This window comes from Pezoporus flaviventris, unplaced genomic scaffold (genome assembly GCF_033815535.1).
Source record: "Pezoporus flaviventris isolate CSIRO_AGI_PZ_B2104156 unplaced genomic scaffold, CSIRO_AGI_Pfla_v1 ptg000213l, whole genome shotgun sequence".
NCBI classification, from domain to species: Eukaryota; Metazoa; Chordata; class Aves; order Psittaciformes; family Psittacidae; genus Pezoporus; species Pezoporus flaviventris.
Window position 1 is genome coordinate 13,946,426 of NW_026892761.1, and position 21,548 is coordinate 13,967,973.

General features: G+C 45.5%; 1 protein-coding gene across 11 annotated transcripts in view; it reads left to right on the forward strand.

Annotated features, from left to right (window-relative positions):
• Positions 1-21,548, forward strand: part of PTPRT (protein tyrosine phosphatase receptor type T) — a 469,312-nt gene that overhangs the window by 357,092 nt on the left and 90,672 nt on the right. For all 11 annotated transcript variants that reach the window (XM_061441416.1, XM_061441421.1, XM_061441417.1 and 8 more), the window contains exons 12-13: positions 6,941-7,214; positions 16,736-16,772. In XM_061441416.1, coding sequence (XP_061297400.1) covers positions 6,941-7,214; positions 16,736-16,772 — 311 coding nt within the window. The remainder of the gene's footprint in view (positions 1-6,940; positions 7,215-16,735; positions 16,773-21,548) is intronic.

Sequence of the window (21,548 nt, forward strand, 5' to 3'; positions counted from 1 at the left end):
AAATAAATGAAAATGCATTAAATGTTTCTAAAATACATTTAAGAACGTTTAGTACCAAAATTGGCCCAGAGGGGGTACTGAGCTGCAGAAGCATTGTTTCTTTCAAGCTTTCATAAGTCAGGTGAAGGGATCACTGTAAGGTTACAAAGAAATGTTATTCCTTTTCCTACTCTACAGTTACATGGGGTGCAGTGAAGATTTCACTCTGTTGGCAAGTACCATGTCGAGATACCGACCTGAACCCACCAGATGTTGAATTGTTTATTGAAAGTTCTGACTCAGCTTTTCCTCTCAATGTTCAAACACATCCTCTATCCAAAACTTGAGTCTTGTCTAAATACGTGGCTGGATTTCTGGACAAGAGCTTCCTCAGTCCATCCAGTAACACAGAAAGAAATCAAAGAGCAGGGGAAGGAGAAGTCTAACAATGCTCAGGGATAGCTCAGTGGCAAAGAAATGGGCTGTGATTTGGAATGTTTATTATCCACACTTGTGCTTCGACACTAAATAGAGAGCTCATCATTTAAATATTACCTTGTAGGTGATGGTAAGAGCACATTTTCTTCCTCTGCAGACAACATTTGTGCTGTGGCGATCATTATGGCTGGTACTTTTATCAGTGATTTAGGATGGAGTTGTCAAAAACTTTTAAAAGCTTCTATTAATGAGGATTTATCTAAGACTTGTGAAATCCATCAAGGCACACTGTTTGGGCCTCCCTTTCTCATAGGAGTGTGCAGCTGCACACCATGGAAGTCAGCTCTCCTTCTTCTAGGAAGTCAGGCTGAGTAGTTCAGATTTGAGAATCTCTCAAGAGCTTCCTGGAGGGCAGAGCTTATGGATGCTTGGGAAGCAGTCCTGTCCTGTTGTTTGTGGGGACAGCAGTGGGAAGTGGCTGCGCGAGGTGGGATGGGGTAACTTAGCACTGGGAACACAAGATCTCTGCTTCTATTGCCCTGCAGCATGCATGTGTGTGGGTTTGTTTGCAGTGTTTGCAGATGTGGCTGAATATTAAAAATGTGGGTTTACTGTGTCATCTTTTAGTTTATTGGTACTGAAGCTGTTGTACAGTGTTGGGAGTTTTAATGTTCTGCTTCTATTGTCTCTTTTAATATCATTTCAATGTACGACACTGAAACTTTTGTGTATCCAGCTGGGCATTTGCAACTGATTTATTGATTCCTGCTATGAAAGCAGTGTTAGCTGGTAGTGGCTGGAAGCAGTAGCTTTGAAACTTGAGACAGGGAGAGTCCCAGGAGATCCATGTTAGTAACTTTCTGGTAGCCAGAATAAGAGCTATTAAAACAGTTTGGATATTTCCTCCTTATTTCTGTTGCCCACATTTCTTTTTCCTTCCCTCTAGCACTTCCTTCTGGAAGGCCACTCCTCTTTCCCTTTGATTGTCGTAACACTGTGTCAGTCCTAACAAGTAGCAAACGATTACCCTGTTCAGCACCAAAGCACAGATGTAATGGCAGCTGGAGTGCTTCTGCAGGACAAAAGGGTAGGTCCTACTCAGTTTAGTTTGAGTTAGTGCCCCAACACAAATAGGGATCGTAATGTATCACGGAAAGTTATAATCTTCTGAGCAAAGTTGACTGTTCCTCTTTTGAGAATAGTTGCAGTGATGCAGATGGTTTGGCTGGAGTTCAGAGTGTGTAATTGGATGCTTGCTATTCGGAATTAGAAACATAGAATCATAGAATCACAGAATAGTTAGGGCTGGAAAGGACCTCAAGATCATCAAGTTCCAACTCCCTTGCCATGGGCAGGGACCCCTCACACTAAACCATGTCACTCAAGGCTCTGTCCAACCTGGCCTTGAACACCACCAGGGATGGAGCATTCACAGTCTCCCTGGGCATCCCATTCCAGTGCCTCATCACCTTTACACTCACCTTCCTTATATCCAATCTAAACTTCCCCTGTTTAAGTTTTAACCCGTTACCCCTTGTCCTGTCACTGCAGTCCCTAATGAAGAGTCCCTCCCCAGCATCCCTATAGGCCCCCTTCAGATACTGGAAGGCTGCTATGAGGTCTCCACGCAGCCTTCTCTTCTCCAGGCTGAACAGCCCCAACTTTCTCAGCCTGTCTCCATACAGGAGGTGCTCCAGCCCCTGATCATCCTCGTGGCCTCCTCTGGACTTGTTCCAACAGTTCCATGTCCTTTTTATGTTGAGGACACCAGAACTGCACACAATGCTCCAGGTGAGGTCTCACAAGAGCAGAGCAGAGGGGCAGGATCACCTCCTTGGACCTGCTGGTCACGCTCCTTTTGATGCAGCCCAGGATACGGTTGCTTTCTGGGCTGCAAGTGCACACTGGAGCTGGCTTATGTTCATTTTCTCATTGACCAGCACCCCCAAGTCCTCCTCCGCAGGGCTGCTCTGAATCTCTTCTCTGCCCAACCTGTAGCTGTGCCTGGGATTGCTCCGACCCAGGTGTAGGACCTTGCACTTGGCATGGTTAAACCTCATGAGGTTGGCATCAGCCCACCTCACAAGCGTGTTGAGGTCCCTCTGGATTGCATTCCTTCCCTCCAGGGTATCAACCGAACCACACAGCTCGGTGTCATCGGCAAACTTGCTGAGGGCGCACTCAATCCCACTGTCCATGTCAGCGATGAAGATGTTGAACAAGACCGCTCCCAACACCAATCCCTGAGGGACACCACTCGTTACTGGTCTCCAGCCAGACATTGAGCCACTGACCACAACTCTTTGTGTGCAGCCATCCAGCCAGTTCTTTATCCACCCAGTGGTCCGTCCATCAAATTGATGTCTCTCCAATTCAGAGACAAGGATGTCGTGTGGGACAGTGTCGAACGCTTTACACACGTCCAGGTAGATGCCATCAGCTGCTCTAACCCTGTCCATCAGTTCTGTAGCCCCATCATAGAAGGCCACCAAATTGTTCAGGCAGGATTTCCCCTCAGTGAAGCCATGCTGGCTGTCACCAAGCACCTTGTTGATTTTCATGTGCCTTAGCATGCCTTCCAGGAGAATCTGCTCCAAGATTTTGCCAGGCCCAGAGGTGAGACTGACTGCTCTGTAATTCCCCGGGTCATCCATTTTCCCCTTCTTGAAAATGAGGGTTATATTTCCCTTTTTCCAGTCGTCGGGAACTTCACCTGACTGCCAGGATTTCTCAAATATGATGGCCAGCGGCTTCACAACTTCATTCTCCAGCTCCTTCAGGACCCGCGGATGGATCTCATCAGGACTCATGGACTTGTGCGCATTTAGGTTTTTAAGATGGTCTCGAACCAGTTCCTCTCCTACAGTGGGTGCAAGGTCTTCATTCCCACAGTCCCTGCATCTGCCTTCCAAGACTTGGGTGGTGTGGTCAGAGCCTTTGCCAGTGAAGACAGAAGCAAAGAAGTCATTAAGAAGCTCAGCTTTCTCCAAATCCTGTGTAGCCAGTTCTCCCAAGAGCTTCCTGAGGGGGCCTACATTCTCCCTAGTCTGGTTTTTGTTTGCTATGTACCTATAGAATCCCTTCCTGTTATCCTTCACATCCCTAGCCAAGTTTAATTCTAACTGGGCCTTAGCTTTCCTAACCTGGTCCCTAGCTTCCTGGACAACATCCCTGTACCCTTCGCAGGCTGCCTGTCCTTGCTTCCACTTATTATAAGCCTCTTTTTTCATTTGAATTTTCATCAGGATCTCCTTATCCACCTAAGGAGGTCTCCTGGCCCTCCTGCTGTACTTCCTTCTGGTTGGGATGCAACACTCCTGAGCTTGCAGCAGGTGATCCTTGAACATCAACCAAGAGTCTTGGGCCCCTCTGCCCTCTAGGGCTGTATCCCATGGGAGCTTACTAAGCAGGTTCCTGAAGAGGCCAAAGTCTGCTCTCTTGAAGTGCAGGGCAGTGAGCTTGCTGCACGCTCTTCTCACTGTCCTGAGGATCTCAAGTTCGACCATCTCATGATCGCTGCATCCAAGGCTGCCCTGGAGAGTCCCATTTCCAACGAGCCCTTCCCCATTGGTGAGCACGAGGGCAAGCACGGCCCCTCTCCTTGTCAGCTCCTCTATTACTTGCAGAAGGAAGTTGTCTTCTACACAACCGAGGAACCTCCTGGATTGCTTGTGCCGGGCCATACTGTCCTTCCAACAGATGTCAGGGTGATTGAAATCCCCCATGAGGACAAGGGCCTGAGAGCATGAGGCTGTTCCTGTCTGTCTATGGAGGGCTTCATCCGCAGGTTCTCCTTGATCAGGCGGTGTGTAACAGATCCCCACAGTAATGTCTCCCATAGCTATATTCCCTTTAACCCTGACCCACACACTCTCTGTTAACTGCTCACCTGTCCCCAGACACAGTTCCATACTCTCCAGCCTATCCCTAACATAAAGGGCAACCCCCCCTCCCTGCCTGCCAGGCCTGTCCTTTCTACAGAGCCTGTAACCTTCCAACCCAACACTCCAGTCATAGGAGCCATCCCACCATGTTTCTGTGATGCCTGTTATATCATAGCCCCGTAGACGTGCCCGCATCTCTAATTCCTCTTGTTTGTTCCCCATGCTACGGGCGTTTGTACAGAGGCATCTGAGCCGAGTTCCAAATGAAGCCGGCTCATTGCCTGGAGCAGCTGGAATATCTCTGCATCGCTCTGAGCATTTATTATAGGTGCTGGCAACTGAGTGGGTGTGTTGGGGTGGAATGATGCCCTCCTGCCCCAACACATCTAGTTTAAAGCTTTAAAGAATATAATTCTCACAGGACTTTCATTCGGATGTAGGATCATTGCTTTTTGCTCCTGTGAAAAGGCAAAGAGTTATGGGAGCATCTGAATGCTGGTGGTAGCAGGTATGGAAGCACTTGATGTGCCTTGCAGCCCCTCACTGGTTAGTGCAGGGAAGCTGATCTCTGAAAATGCCCGTATTCTGACTCCTAGGTAAAAACTGGATAAGAGGAAGAGAGAGCACAGCCTGAAAAACAGAACTACAGCAGGGAAAGGGAAAACAGATGAGATGGCATCAGTCTGTGCACTAGCTAGGGGTGAATCCAGGCCTCAGGAGGGTCCTGGAAGATTAGAATACTGGGATTAAAGTATCAGAAAGTGAGACCTAAAGTAATTATTTTATGCAGGAACAATTTCTCAGAGCACTAATCATCCGTCCAGAGTAATCTCCGAAATAAGACATGCTCTTGGCCACTCAAACACTTGGAGATCTCCTCATTTCCATTGCCCACTTGCAGAGAGTGGCCTCTTGACCACTACCAAATAACAGAGAGAAGAGTGAGGCTGAAGGATGACGGTCACGAGGTCAGGCAGGTTAGGAACCCAGAGATGAACGTGCTTGTCAGGTGGTGTGGGTGGGGATAAAGGTGCCAAGAATGCAGTCAGTCACTCATCCTGAGTTCCGCTAGAGAGAACAGTGACAGCAGCTCCAGCTCAGATACTTGTTTCATGGGAAAGGAGACAGTGTTTGGGCAGGAGATTAATGGGGTTTTAACTTTGAACACAAATGGGACATCTATTATATTTCAGTTGAATGCACATAAACATATAGTTGTGCTTCCAGAAACACCTCAAGTTATACCAAAAGAATAAAGTGAAATTTCAGGTTGCTGAAGAGTGCGTTATCCCTGTGAAAGGAAGAAATGTGTCAATGGATAAGTAGGAAAGTGAAAATGAGAAAGAATACAGGCAAAAGAGTATCTGTTATCAGGGTCTATACATTTCAGAACTGTTGCTCAGGATAAAAAGAGTGCCCGTGCTGGTGGAGCATATATTAATGTTGTCACAGGAGAAACTGAGAATGTCATCAAATGATTGTCCCTAATGATTAGGGAAAGAGTGCAGTTATTTGGTGATCCACGTTCCTGGGAGCTTCCCCTTCTCCGAAGACAGACGGGTCCATAGGGTCATTGTTTGTAAGTGGGATAACCAAGAGAAGGAGTGGCAGCCTTTGAACACTGCTTGGGAGAGAGGGGGAGGAATCCCTTCACCTCTGTGTAGGCTGAAAGGAGATTAACTGATATTTAGCCATGTATATTTATGTCTATAGATAAAGGAAATATTTTCTGTAATCAGAAAGTAAGAGTGTTTGGGATTGGATAAAATAGAAGGTGTCCTTGCCTGTGACAGGGGATTGGACCTGGATGAGCTTTAATGTTCCTTCCAACACAAGCCAGTCTGGGAGTCTGATTTGAATGCCTTGCAACCTCTCTGAGCCTTAAATAGTGAGCTAGAACTAACAAGATTGCTGTTGCATATCATAGAGGCCAGAAGCTTAGAGGGAATTGAAAAGTCTTAACGTTTCATAGAGTTGGAAAGAATATGAAGAGTTTTTTCCTGAAACAAAAGTGAATTGGGAGAGCTGCTCAGCCCCCTTCTCATTATATAAGCTAACATTTTAGTGATGGAGCATAGGGGAAGACTTGCCATCAGGAATTAACGTTAGAGAGCTCTGCATTGCAGGATATATCCCAAAAAGACATGCGAGGGAGGGCCAAGAAAAGTTACATTCTTAAAAGATATGAGTATCTTTTTGATCTAAACTGGTCCTTGCACCTTGAAGCCATTTCAAAAAGGACCTGGACCCCATTGCCACTTTCTGATGCTCTGCTCTACCACAATCACTGGCCAAAGCAGTTTATGTTTCAACTTGGTGGCTGAAGAAGAAAGCATCTGCTTTCAGCACATGGAATATCCATTATAAGTTTGATGTTTTATTAGTCACTCCTTATTGAAATTATTCTGGTTTTCACCAAAGCATGTCTTGATTAATTCAACTAAGTCAACTGAACAAGTGATCAGCATCTTGCCCACGTAGTGGCCACTGCCACTGTTACTGGTGCGTAAGAGCTGTGTGTGCAGTGTTCTACCTGTGTATTTCTTACTTTCCTTTATTGTTTGTCTTCTATTGTTGGAAACACTCTTGATACTATAGGCTCTTGGGTCTCTAATCTTCCCTTCCTCTCTCCCCCCTAGTGTCTATCAACTGGTTGTCAAGGAGGAGAAGCTGCAGAAAGCACGGAGAGCTGCAGACATCATAGAGTGCTTCTCTGTCCCAGTGAGCTACAAGAATGCTTCCAGTCTGGACTCACCACACTACTTTGCAGCCGAGCTGAAACCCATCAACCTGCCTGTCACTCAGCCCTTCACAGTGGGTGACAACAAAACCTACAATGGCTACTGGAATGCTCCACTTTCTCCTCTGAAAAGCTACAGCATATACTTCCAGGCTCTGAGCAAGGCAAATGGAGTAAGTGAAATTTTGAAACTGGATCTGTACATATGAGCACCTCTGGTTATCCTTGTCTTTCTCCTTCCTTCTTTCTCCACTGGATGCTAGTTTAATTCCTTATTATCCTCTTTAATGTACATTAAACATGCCATTACTTGTCCTTCTCTCAAGTCTCTCTCTGATGTCTAAATCCAACAAGAAGCCTACTAGGGAGCCAGACTCTAAAAGCACATGTTGGCATGTGATTTATGAAACGCATTGCTTAGCATTTGGACTTGTTTTTCTTTGCATATGTATGAATGTCACAGGCAGGGGCTATTGTCTTTTTAAAAGACACAACTGCAATACCTTGATAGTCTCTATATCTCAGTTCTTGTGAATTTGGAGGAGATATGAGATGAGAACTACCCAAAAGCCATGAGGTTGGATTACCTTGTAGCTTGCTTTTGGTTACATCATAACGTAGCACTTACAATTGGGAGCGTCCACTTGAGGAATTCATACTGTATGTCTGTGTGCATGTCTGTCTTACTCCTTTTGAATACCCTGGACATAGACTTTGTGATACTAAGTTCAAAATGGAGACTGCACAGAAAAGAGTTTGCCCTATTCTCAGACTCAGATGACATCCATATAATGCCCCACCAGATCCCTTTATAGGAAGAGGGAAGGCCTCTTTTCATGCTTCTATTCAGCCTAGGACAGTCTGTGACTTTCTCTTTTACCTCTCCTGTTCCAGGCCAGCTCAGCTAACAGTCTGCAGACCAGATCCACACTAAGCATTCACCTTCCTCCCCTTTGACTCCCCTGATTGTTTTTCATTATCACATAACATGATACAATTTGACCCTCTGACCTCATGAAGAGTGTCAGAGCATTAACATGGCATCAGGAAGTTGGGTAGCCAAGTCTATTATTAACACATGTGCCAGTACTTCCATGAATCTTAACCTTAATGTACATAAATTCTCTGAGACATCACCTCTGAAAGAGCAGAATTAGAAAGACTCAATCAAAGGTGAATGGTGGAGGCTTTGGTCTCCACTTGGGATAGTGTCTTTTGCATCCAGAACGGTGCTGCACATCACAGAGGACTGTGCACTGCCTTAACAGGCTGACAATGCCAGTGAATGCTCACAACATATCTCGGTGGTTTACTACCTTCATTTATCACCATTCTCCTGCAGAGTTCCTGCTGTGTGCCCAATAAGCACAAATCTCTCTAATACTCTGCTGCTTTTCACCTTTGTTTCCTGTGTAGTTGATAGTTTCCTTCCAGCACTGCTCAATTAATTCAATTTTAGTTTTGGCTTTATAAAGGAAATTATGAACTATCTATGTGTGTCTGTGTCTACTTAGTTCCCCCTTGTGTGATAGTTAATTGCTAGTGAATAGATCCCCAGGGAAGAAGAAACTTTATTTGCTTAAGTACAACATGCCATAAATGGGTTATATGGATGGAAATGTTGGATCCCATGGCATTCTAGATTAAAGCAGCACTGATGTGTGGTTCCTGCTTTTGCTGGATCTCTGGAGCTGGCAGGTTGCATCACACTCTACATATAAGGTGCTAAGGATTCAGAAAAGGATGACTTGCTTGTGCTGCTCTGATAGGAACATTAGGTTGTAAAGGATGTTTTAAGCATAGGTTAATCAAAAGAGCCTGTAATGCAATGATACACAGTTTATATGATGTACAGTGTTATATATATGTGTTGTGTGCAGTTCTGGTGTCCTCAACATAAATAGGACATGGAACTGTTGGAACAAGTACAGAGGAGGCCACGAGGATGATCAGGGGCTGGAGCACCTCCTGTGTGAAGATAGGCTGAGAAAGTTGGGGCTGTTCAGCCTGGAGAAGAGAAGCTGCGTGGAGACCTCAGAGCAGCTTCCAGTGTCTGAAGGGGGCCTATAGGGATGCTGGGGAGGGACTCGTCATTAGGGACTGCAGTGACAGGACAAGGGGTAACGGATTAAAACTTAAACAGGGGAAGTTTGAAATTCTTTCCTGTTAGGGTGGTGAGGCACTGGAATGGGTTGCCCAGGGAGGCTGTGAATGCTCCATCCCTGGCAGTGTTCAAGGCCAGGCTGGACGAAGCCTTGGGTGAGATGGTTTAGTGTGAGGTGTCCCTGCCTCTGGCAGGGGGGTTGGAACTGGATGATCTTAAGGTCCTTTCCAACCCTAACTATTCTATGATTCTATAGCAGCAGGAGAAATCTCTTGCCAGGCAAAGCAAATTCCTGTTTGAGCAAGCAAAAATAATTTATGTTGGTGCAATATATGCTTATACATCCTGGAAGTGCTAAGGGAAAAATTATACAGGAATTAGCCAAGAGTGGGATCTAGATCTTCAGAAGAGTAGATGTGACATTTCTAATTTTGTGTTAAAATCCCCACATTTCAAACATTAGCTGTAAATAGTTAAGTTTTGTTTCATTCATATATATTTGTATGTAAGGGTATAATTTGTGTTTAAGAGTTATGGGTTTTGATGTGTGTCTATAACCTGAGCAGCTTTGACTGCTTTTCCTAGAGCCAACTAATAGTTCTGACTGCAACATGGCGTTTCTGATAGTGCAATACCCAAAAACCCTGAGGCAGTAACAATTTAGCACAAATGCAATACAGCCTCGTGTTCCCTTGCACATGAAAAACTCAACACAACATTGCCACCCAGGTTTTAATTAGGATATTTTGTAGTTTCATTAATCACTGACAGGGGTGGAATCACAAAACTCCTGTCCACATCTGAAAGCTGCAGTGTGAACCCTCCATGCAGTGAACCAGAACAGCTTCCTTTGGAAATGTAGGGCTCTGGGGAGAGCTTAATTTGAAGAAACATTCGGTATGTGGTCAAAAAGCTTGATTAGGAGGAGGTTGGAAGTGTTATAGGAGTTCTGCATTGTTTCAGCTCTTCTGTACTTTGTGTTCATTTGGTGTTCTCGTCTGTTCTGCAGCCATTAGCTGTGGTTGTTACAGTGAAAGGAACATAATTAACAGCTGGATGCAAAACAAGTGTGGCAGATTGCTGCAAAATGAGATCACAAGCTTTTCTGCCTTCCCTGGTGCAGGGCTGGGCTTCTTGTTTGGAAGCCTGAATGAGATCGCTGTCGCTGGCTGACTTCTTTTCTGTGCGCAGTTGCCTGAAGTTTGGTGAGTGTGGTGCTGCTTCCAGACAGGGGTCTAAATGGAACATGTGTGAAACAGAAGAGTTTTGAGCTTTGTTATACAAAACGCTTCCAAATTGTGTGAATTTCCCTCCTAGGGGCTGTCGAAAGCCAGATGCTGAGCTGAAATGTGTCAGAGCCTGAAGTAAGAGGGGGAAAAAGAGAGAAAGAAAATACAAGCTCCGGGCTTTGTACCAGTGGGGGTGAGAAGCAGCATTAGTTACTTTATAATTGTTAGAAGGAGTTAGCAGTAGAAATGACACAGGATGAAGACTGGAAAACAGGTTTCATTTCCTCTGGCAGGATGTCCACACATGCTGTTGCAGGTAGTTAACTGATACTTGTGCTGTTGCCACCTGCTACAGATGGCTGCGTGACAGCGCAGGAAGCTTTCCTTCACTGATAAACATTCCCCAGCTCAGCCCCTTCAAAACATGAGCTCCTTCAGCCTTCATCCCCCTGCAAGAGGTGTAAGGCACAGGTACAGGGTGCCCAGAGAAGCTGTGGCTGCCCCATCCCTGGCAGTGTTCAAGGGCAGGTTGGACACAGGGGCTTGGAGCAAGCTGCTCTAGTGGAAGGTGTCCCTGCCCGTGGCAGGGGTTGGAGCTGGATGAGCTTTAAGGTCCCTTTCAACCCCAAGCATTCTGTGGTTCCATTAGGCAAGGCATGTGTGGCAACACCCTGTTGCTCCTTATCCTCTCTTATCTTTATACTGACTTAAAAATCAAAATCCAAATGTTGCAGGTTTTATTGTCCCCAGGTTCTTTATGTGGGTTGCCGCAAGTGACAGTCTATGGTTAGTGATCCAGCAACACGCTCTGAGGGGGAGATCTCTTTGGCTGCTCTGTGAAACCTGCCAGCATTTTTATGCAGCTTCCTGAAAACCCTTCCGGGAGTTTAACTCATCTCAGTGAGTTCACGTGAAATCTGCAATGGCACCATTGCAATCAATAACTCTTGGCCATTTTTCCTCTAAGTGGGAGATGAGGCAGGGCCTTATTAGCTCAGCTGGAGATGATGTGAGCCTGGTGGTCCGATGGGTGGGTGATGTTTTCAGGCCAGGATTGTGAAAAGTAGCACCACTGGAATCAATAAGAATATTATTTGTGAGGCAATAATAGGCTCTACAGAGATTCTTATTGATTTTTTTTTTCCTCTTTAATGACTTGTACTACATGCACAATCAGGCAGTTCATTATTAGCAGGGGACTTCTGGCTGGATGTCTAGATGCTGACAGGTCTGCTCACAGTACACAGCATTGTTCTTCTGGGACATTTTGGAGGTATGGATAGAGCTGTCAGTAGAGAGGTGACATTCATCCACGTAGAGATGGGCCATGGAAGAAACAGTGGGGTACTTCAGCATGAGCCGTGTTCTGACAAATGAAGTGTCACCCAGGCTGCCCCATGGCTGCTGTGAGCTATTAAACAGCTTTGGGGAGCTCAGTTCTGTAGGGTTTCAGGTGTGCAGTTTTGTCCACTTATGTTTACTCCTCCTTAATCTGACATTGGGGCAGAAATAAAGCAGCTGTGGAAGCGCTTCAGTCCGTGTAAGCTTCTGTTTCCACATCTGGTTGGCCATACTGGGCAGAGTGTGTGAACCTGTGAAGGTGCCTTCCCAGCTGTTGGGTCCCTAACCCAAACTGTTCTGTGATTTTATGATTCTATGACCTGAATGATTTTTGGAGAGTAAATACAATCCTTCTCTATTCTACCTCATATCTGAGAGGTTGAGAGGTCTGGGTATTCAGTGATTAGCTATGTATCACTGAAATAACTGTTGTAAATAGTAAAAGCCCTACCACTTTGTTAAACCTCCCTTCCCCAAGTAACACAGATACTAAAAGATAACTGGAATGGCAATACTAGGTTTATGTTAGTCTTAGAGAGCTACATTAGAGAACTAACAGTTTCCTTAAGCTTGTGATACAAGTCACAAGGAAGTTCACTGACCTAGAGAAGCTGTGGCTGCCCCATCCCTGGCAGTGTTCAAGGCCAGGTTGGACACAGGGGCTTGGAGCAAGCTGCTCTAGTGGAAGGGGTCCCTGCCCGTGGCAGGGGTTGGAACTGGAGGAGCTTTGAGGTCCCTTCAGTATGAACCAGTCTGGGATTCTGTGATTCCTTGAGATGTTCCCCAGGGTTTCTATGCTGTGTGAAGCAGCCCCCAGCAAGCATGCTCTGTGTATAGCTCTGGGACATGGAGAACTGGAGCTGACCCTGAGGCCAAGAGGAGGTTGCTAATTACTTGTCTGTGCACCCGCAGACGTTCGTTCCAGCTGCCTGATGGAGCCATGCCTGTGGCAGCGCAGCCCCGCGCTGGGGACGGGTGCTCTCACTGGTGTTGAGACAAGGCAGGAGCTGGTTAACAATGCACAGTCGTAATAATAGTAAAGGGAAGCAAAAATGGTGGGTGCGAAAGCAGATGGATGAAAAAGCTGGGCTGCTTTATTGTTGTTCATAGGCTGTAAACAGCAAGCTGTCATTTGAAAAGAAAAGAATAAAAAAATCAGCTGACCTTTTAGGTTGTGAAGACTCAGCTGTCACATAAACATATGTCCTGCTGCCCTCAGAGCCCTTCTCTGCAGCAAATTGTTCCCATCCAAACACTGAAGAGACAGAGGCAGAACTTGTCTTGTTATCATCCAAGTGCTTCCGTGAAATGCACCTTTAGGAACCTAAGTAATTAGTAGACAGCATCAGCTCCCTTGCTTCAAGAAAGACACAAACTGCATGAAACAAACTATTTTAACTACTACAAAATGTTAACAAACTTCCTGAAGATTCAGAGGGATGCTAGAACAGGTTCAAGTCTTTGTGAAGGAGCTGTTGGGAGTGAGGGCTCACCAGGCTCCTCAGGGCAGTCTGGCTGCTCCTCAGAGGGTCTGCAGCTCATTCTAACTATAGGTCCAGTCTGTCTTCCAAGAACAGTCTGCCAGCACTCTGCAACACTGTCCTGCTGTGGTCTCTGTCCATGGTGTATGAACCTACAAATACAGCCAGGGTTTAGCCTTCAGTGAGCGTATACAGGGATCATGCTTTATTCATAGGGAAGTAAGTTCCGCAACACAAATATACATTAATATGTTCTACTTAACATGTAGGTGGGCTTAATATGTAGTAAGCTTTCTGGATATGAAGCATGATAGAAAATGAATACAGCAGTCTTCCAAAATGAATATAGTGGCCTTGCAGTGCCTAAAAGGGCCTCAAGAAACCTGGAGAGGGGCTTTGCACAAAGGCCTGTAGGGACAGGACAGGGGAATGGCTTTAAACTGCCAGAGGGGAGACTGAGATGAGCTCTTAGGCAGAAGCTCTTCCCTGGGAGGGTGCTGAGGCGCTGGCCCAGGGTGCCCAGAGAAGCTGTGGCTGCCCCATCCCTGGCAGTGTTCAAGGCCAGGTTGGACACAGGGGCTTGGAGCAAGCTGCTCTAGTGGAAGGTGTCCCTGCCCGTGGCAGGGGTTGGAGCTGGAGGGGCTTTAAGGTCCCTTCCAACACAAACCAGGCTGGGATTCTGTGATACAGTTGTCTGAAGGTTTGATCAAGAGCTGTAGGACGTGTTCATGCAGTGGTTTCCCATTCCCAATGCCTGCATTGTTCAATGACTGGATATAAATGGCTGCCTTAACCTGGCAGTGATACCGAGATGAATTAATAGTGCTGCTGAGATCTGAAATTATTTGTCTGACTTCAGCCATGAGATGAAGTATATGTAAGATCCTGGGTCATCATTAAGATTGTTGCAGCCATAAAAGGCATTTGAAAGAACATTTAGAAATAACACAGAAACTGAAATTTGGGGATTTTATTTTTAGTTTTCCAAAACTTTTGTTATTATCTCTTTCCTTCATTGCTTCTTGTATAATTGATTTAAGCCACCAGGATAGATAATGAAGAATTACCTGTGGTGTTTATTCCTGCTTTACAATTGGCTAAGGAGAACCATTCTCACTGTGCAGGAAAGCCCCTGGTCTGAATCAGAAGTTGTATGTATTCTGTTTCTTGGTAGAGAAGTTCAAGCCCACGGTTTGCAGCATCAAAGAAAAATATAGTAAATTTAAAGAGATCGTATTTCTGTAATTTAGCAAAGAGATGAGCAGTGGGTTGATCAATGGGCTGATCAATAGAAATCAATGGAATAATCAGCCCTAATCAGGATTATGGACAAAGTTTAAGTCTTTCAGCTTCAGCATCCCTCATAGGTGGACGCCTGTGTCTGTGAACATTTCTTTTATGTTTTCCTTCTCAGAAGATGCAGTCTGAAGTTCTGAAGTCCAGATGTCTTGTTCCTCTAGTGATGGATTGCCCTTGCTTTTGGCAGTGCCTGATCATGGTCTTGGAATAACTGTTATTGTCTGTGCTAAATGCAGCAATTAGTAGATGCAGACAGAACACACATCCTGTCTTCCCAAATTGCCCTGTGGGAGGGTAATGTGCAGGAATATGTACATGCTCAGATGAGATCAGTTACAGCATCATTAACAACATTTCAGGTTTTGTTCTCTCACCTCTTCCTCTCTCAGCATTGACTGATTACTCCAGCTTTTTTGCTACACTTTGAAGCTAACAGAAAGCAAGGAAATTGACCTCATCAAAATGCTATCAAGCGTCCCCCTCCTTTTAGACTGCACAAATGTCATCTTGCTGGTCTTTATTTTAATTTTCATCACACATTTTCCAGGTCACCTTGTCATAGATTGTAAACTCCATCAGGATCTGTCTGTCTGATAATTCCCAGCATTGTGTGCTGAGGCTCTGCACTGAAAACAGAGCTGTGTTTTTCCTGCTTCATATATCATCGCTAGCAATAAAGATTTTGGTTCTCAGCATCAACTGGCAATTCCGACTGATTACACACATGCAGAGATGAATGGGGAGCTCTGTTGTACAGCTGTGGTGACTTTGCAGTGCTGATGGATGTACAGGTTGTGTAGGGGAGATGATTTTGAAGGGAGAGAAAGGTGTGTGCACCAAAGAGATGCCTCTGGTTTATTGGGATTACCAGTGCTTCAGTCTTACTCTGGGAGCTCAATGCCTGGGAAAAGATGGCCTTAATAGATGTGAATTGTCCTTGGTGATCCGGGGATTCTTTGAGAGAGTTTGAAGGCAAGATGAAAGGGACAGTTTGACCTTCTGCATAGCTCATTGTTTCTAGACTATACACAGGGCTGCTTATAGCCAGGTAGTGTGGCTGGCTGATGTCTTCAGGCATGCATAGAGAGGCATCAGAGGGAATTGCTCTTGTGTGTCCCAGTGTGGATCCTGCAGTTGTCCCCTTCTGACGTGCAGCATATGAAGAGAAAGGCACGCTGGGGCTGTGTGTTTCTGCTCTGGCTGAGGCCTGTCACAGATGGAACAGATTCTCTCTGTGAGCAAATACAGCTTTTCCCAGTGTTCATTTTTCTGCTCACAGACAGACTGAGGTGCTCAGCAGTGCATTTGTTAGGCTGTTGTTTCCAGAGCACAGGCAGCATCCATATTAATGTAGCATTGTTCCACACAGTAATTTATGCAGTACTCATTACACCTGAGACATGTACAAAAGCGTGTAAAGACATAAAAGTGCTACAGAAGCCTGCAGCAGATGACTGCCTGACACAGCTTTTAACCAAAGCAACACATTCAGATTTGGATAGCAATCATGGACTGGACAGAAGTGACCCATGCCAGCAACGGCTATAGAATGAGGAGCTGGGGATAGCAAAAAGCAGGTTTTTCAGTGGAGGTGGCCTCAGAAGGCTGCTGCCTTTGAGCTGTTAGTTAAGCCAAGCACAACCTTGCTGTTCTGATCCAGGCTTCTCTTTATGTGGATCTGTGGGCTCTGAGGTGGATGGAACAAACGTGTTGGGTTTTAGCCCAGCTCTGCACTGAACCACCGCAGTGGTGTGGGTTGTGATGGAGCAGCTTGCTTGGCAGAGCTGCCCTACAGCAGCTCTTCTGCTTCCCATACATAGCAGAGAGCTCCACTCCTCAAATGGCTGCTCCAGTGTCTGCCTGCTGTGTGTTTAAATAAATACCCAATTTGCAGAACTTGCATGGAAATCAGATGTACACTTGCATGTGCTTTCGACCCAAGGCTTCTCTGCCCGTTACAGATCAGGTCATTTAACCGGTGAATTTTGTTGGTTAATCAGGGATCCATTACTCACGCATCAAGTATGGAAGAATGTGTTGTCATTCTTCTCAAGTTAGAGAAAGCAGCTGTGGACAAGTCCATTAGCATGGAGTGTTTCATGCAAATAGAACTGTTGGTGCTATTTTCAGGAATGAAGTGCAAGAAAAATGCGTGTTTTAGTTCCTTTTTAAGTATGTTTGCTGTAGATGGGCAAATGACACATCTTGATGTTTTCCTCTGTTGTTTTTGTATTTTTCAGGAAACAAAAATCAACTGTGTCCGGCTGGCAACCAAAGGTATGTGGGTCTCCTTTTCCCTGCAAAGCATAATGCCAGTATTGTAAAAGCTGCAGTGGTGACACAACTTGATTACAGTTACTACCCAAAGAACAAGCCTCTTGCCTTCCTTTTTATTTTTCCTTTTTATCTGGTTGTGTTTAAAAGGAGGATTACAAAGGCAGAACACAGTTTCTAGGACCCTTCTATGTGTAGACTGTTAATTTTTAAAGACAGGTTATTTATCACTGTGGTTCCTCTTTTCCCTTAATTCTGTTGTCAGTCCTGGGGACTGTTCTTGCTAGTGGCAGAACGTCACTGAAAAAGCAACATTAACTTCATATAAAAATTCATTCTCTCTGCAACTGTGTAAAGTAGATAAGTAAGAGATCTTGTGTCAGCCTAGCAGTGAACGCAGCGGGGCACGATTCTTATATCACACCATTCTCATGGTGTGATTCAAGTAACTAGTAGAGTTTATTCCTGACTTTTATTGCAATTAGTCCAGGACAGACCAAACTGATAAATCGGATAGACCAGACTGTGCAAGCCTGAGACATATTGTTAAGATGCAATGCTCCCATTCCAGGTTGCTTCACAAGGTAGAGCCCTCAGTGATGACAGTGTCTGGGTTCCTTCTTGGAATCTAGAGCTGATTTTAACAACACTTGTAAGGACTTAAATATCACTCCAGGGCCTGCTTTGACAGCAAAGGTGTCAGAAACCAATTTACCTGTAACACAGAGGAGTGGCTGTAAAAGGGCTCCTCAACACGTGTCGCAGAATCCCAGACTGGTTTGCGTTGGAAGGGACCTTAAAGCTCATCCAGTTCTGATCCCTGCCACGGGCAGGGACACCTTCCAATAAAGCAGCTTGCTCCAAGCCCCCGTGTCCAACCTGGCCTTGAACACTGCCAGGATCACTTTTGTCATAGTCTCAAAATGAGCCATAAGGAGATGATCTGGTAATGGCAATGGACCATGCTATCCATGGAGGTAGCTCTCCATTCCAAACTTACGGTGACCACCTTGTGCTCTTGCTGCTTTGCTGTAATATGAAATAACTGCATCACTGCCTGTGGAGTCTTTCTTTAGAGATTTAAAATGGCAGGGGCTCATGATTTATTTTCTTTTTCGAGGCACTATCCCATTTTCCCCATGCTTTTCACTCCTTTGTCTTTTGGCAGTAGCAGAAGTTAGGTACTTTTAGGTACTTTCTCGTGATCCCTTCTGCATCTGCACTTACAGAGCTTCTGGGAGGCCTCAAAAAAACCCCACCTAACAGTTCTTGGGTAGCATAAGAGGACTTTTTCAGTCTTCACCTGGAGGCATCCCCCAGTCCATTAGAGAAGGCCGTGCATGAAAGATGGTGGATGCATGTGCATCCCACCCCTGCAGTTAGTTCACTGCCGAGAGCTGGTGTGGCGCCAGGTGGGGCTGTAAGCAGTTGTGTCACCACTGAGAGCTTAAGGAGCATGAGCCGTTTCTCCCTTTCTCCTTTTCATCCGTGGCTCTGGTGCTCCCTCGATCCTCTCGTGGCCGCCCTTTTTGAAAAGTCCTTGTAAAATCTTTATCTAACTCATTCTCTGGTTACAAACGTTCCGTGTGTCTCCGTCTCTCTTCCTTCCCCCTAAGTTCCAACTGGTAGAGATGTGACCATTTCAGATACCTTATTTTGGCTTTCTGGTGGTGGAAAGAGGAAGAGCAGGACTGGCTGGGACGAGTCTGCATGACAGGAGTCTTCCCAGGGTTTTCCCAGTGCATAAGTAGAGGTCTCTTCATGAGATCAGAGAAACTAGGTGAAATCTAGTAGTTTCTTCTGGTTTAGTCATTCCTTTTGGAGTTGGTGGAAGAAAGTTGTCATGCTAGCAGGAAGGATATTTGCTCTGTGACTAACCAAGAAAAACCTCCGTAGTTTGGAAAATGCCAGCCTTCATGACCTTTTGATTTGCACTGCCTGATCGGAGTCCTTCAGAAGTGTCACAGAAGTGTTTGACCTGCAGTTGACTTCTGCAAACTGATTTAATCTTCATTAACCTGCCAGGTCAGCAGGAGGAGTCACTGAGCCTCCCTCATGCTGTTGTTTCTGAACGTCATCTCTTTTTATAAAAGGATCTCTTACTAATATTAATTTGATAAAAGAGATGGGGAGAGCCTGAGGATGCTGAGAGCCACTGCTCTGGATGGGCTTATTGTTTAGGATTTTTCTTGATTGACGTGCATGGAAAAGGACAGGAAATTATGGTAGGTCTAGTGTTTATTCTCACTGTCTCAATAGATATCACTTTGGACTTACAGGCAGATATCTTATTTCTATATCTCTATGGAAGTTTATTTTTCCCTTCTTTTTTTATTCTTGTCCTCACTCACTGAATGGCAGTGTTGTGTTTCCCAGTGCCTGCCCATTGGGAAGGACACTGGAATGTGCCCAGCAGTGGCAAATTTTACGCAGCCTTAACTCCTTGAAGGGACAGTATTTCCTGCAGCTCACAGCAGGGGTAGCGTCACGAGCAGATCTGTGGTCTGACAGTATCTCCCATTGCTAGCACCCTGGAAGTGCTTCCCTGTGAGGGTGCTGAGGCGCTGGCACAGGGTGCCCAGAGAAGCTGTGGCTGCCCCATCCCTGGCAGTGTTCAAGGCCAGGTTGGACACAGGGGCTTGGAGCAAGCTGCTCTAGTGGAAGGGGTCCCTGCCCGTGGCAGGGGTTGGAACTGGAGGAGCTTTCAGGTCCCTTCCCAAACCAAACCAGTCTGGGATTCTATGACTCTATGAAGGATGTGCAGCCAAGCAATAGCTGAACAGTGTGGTTCTGTGCTTTGGAGCTTTCCTATAGTTTCTGATTTCTGTATGTCATGAGGCTGAATTCCCACCATACATTAACTCCATATGAATAGGATTCAGACACTCCACATCCCAACTCCTGAGGAGGGGTGTCATATCTGCCCTCTCTCTGATGGGTAGCAACAGACAGAGACACTCACAAAATCAACATTACATTGTGATCTGTTCAAAAGCTGTTAGCTGGGATGTTCTTGATGACCTATTGCTGTCTTCTACTCATTACATTGATTATCTTTAATGACATTGCCCTGTATTTGTCTTTATTTGCATCGCTGTCTTTCTGAGGATAGAATGAGCAAACCTCTAGTCTGAAGGAAATCATCAGAGCTGTTCACGAAGATCCCCTTGTGGAGTCAGGGAAAAAACGTAAAAGTTTTTTGGAAGCAGGGCTGATCTCAGCACTGACAGCTTAAAAGCTTGGAGTTGGTACCAGGGAAAAAGCATATTTTGTTTTGATGCAAGAAAATAAATACATACTGCTAGTGCCAGACTAAATGTTCATTTGGGGATACAGGCCTAATTTTTCCATTCCTACACATCTGACACTTGCAGAAGCTCCATTAACATTAGCGAGATGAGTTTTGATTTACACCAGTGCCAGGAAGATTGGGATCAAGATGTGTTTAAACGAGGCAAGTGGTTCTCTTGGAGCACTGGATTAACAAGGGCACTAAACATGAATGTGGGAGTAATTAGGCAATGAAATGTGTTAGGCAGCGTGTTTCTGGGGGTTTAACACATCTTGGGTGTTGCTGCACGGCACCTGGGCAGAAGCAGCAGAGCTTTAATTCCTTGAGAGATGCATGAAGCTGCTTCGCTGCCACCGCTTCAGCAGGCTGGGAGGCAGTTCCCTTTGTAAGACCCAGGAAAATGGAAGTAGACGACTGATATTGGGAAGAAGCTCTTCCCTGTGAGGGTGCTGAGGCGCTGGCACAGGGTGCCCAGAGAAGCTGTGGCTGCCCCATCCCTGGCAGTGTTCAAGGGCAGGTTGGACACAGGGGCTTGGAGCAAGCTGCTCTAGTGGAAGGTGTCCCTGCCCGTGGCAGGGGTCAGAACTGGATGAGCTTTGAGGTCCCTTCCAACCCAAACGAGTCTGGGATGATTCTAGTTCATTTAAGAGAATTTTGGAGCTGCTCCCTTTTAACAAGAAATAGACTGTTCAGACCAACCCCTGTTCAGTTCAGGTCAGATTCTCACAGGAGCTGTTCTCACCCGTCACAGAGGTGCATCTTCTGCATGGTTTTGTGCTTGCTGCTCCTGTTGAGATGAACTGGATTCTTGTGGTTGCCAGAAAGGTCTCTCAAATCTTTGTGTATTGGTTTGTTAAATGTTGGAGTATCAGCATTTCAGAGCAGGAGGTCTTGGCACCAGTAGTGCATCCTCCAAAGGAGAGCTAGGAGATATAGCAGATACCCACTGGGTAAGCACAGCTGTTGAACTCATTTCCTTCTATCCAGTGTCTTGGCTGATCCCAGAGGGAAGGGCCAGTTGCAGGGACTCATCATCAGCCTTTGCTGTGGTGACAGTGCATCAGAAAGCTCTGTGTTTGTCCAGTCTCTGTAGTCCTTCCCTGTTTTGCCAGCATGTTTCTAATCCAGAAGCATTATTAACCTCTTGTGTCTGTGTATGTATTTTCTGATTCATTGATCTGAGATTTCTTACCACTTCCAGCCATAAACATCTCTCCTCACATGGACTACTCCTCTTCTCTGAATTACTGGAGAAATGTCATCTTTCACAGCATTAGTCACTTGGGTGCATATCATTAGCATAAACCACTCGTTAAAAACAAGTTTCTCATTAAAGCCTGATTTACCAGCTCTCTGCCATACCATTTTCATTCAGACGCTTTATTTATTAGTTTTGCCATTTGGTTTCCTTGATAGCATTTGTTTTAATCTGTCCCATTCTTTCTGAATTAACTGACTTGTTCTCCCTGTCTTAAAGTAACATATTT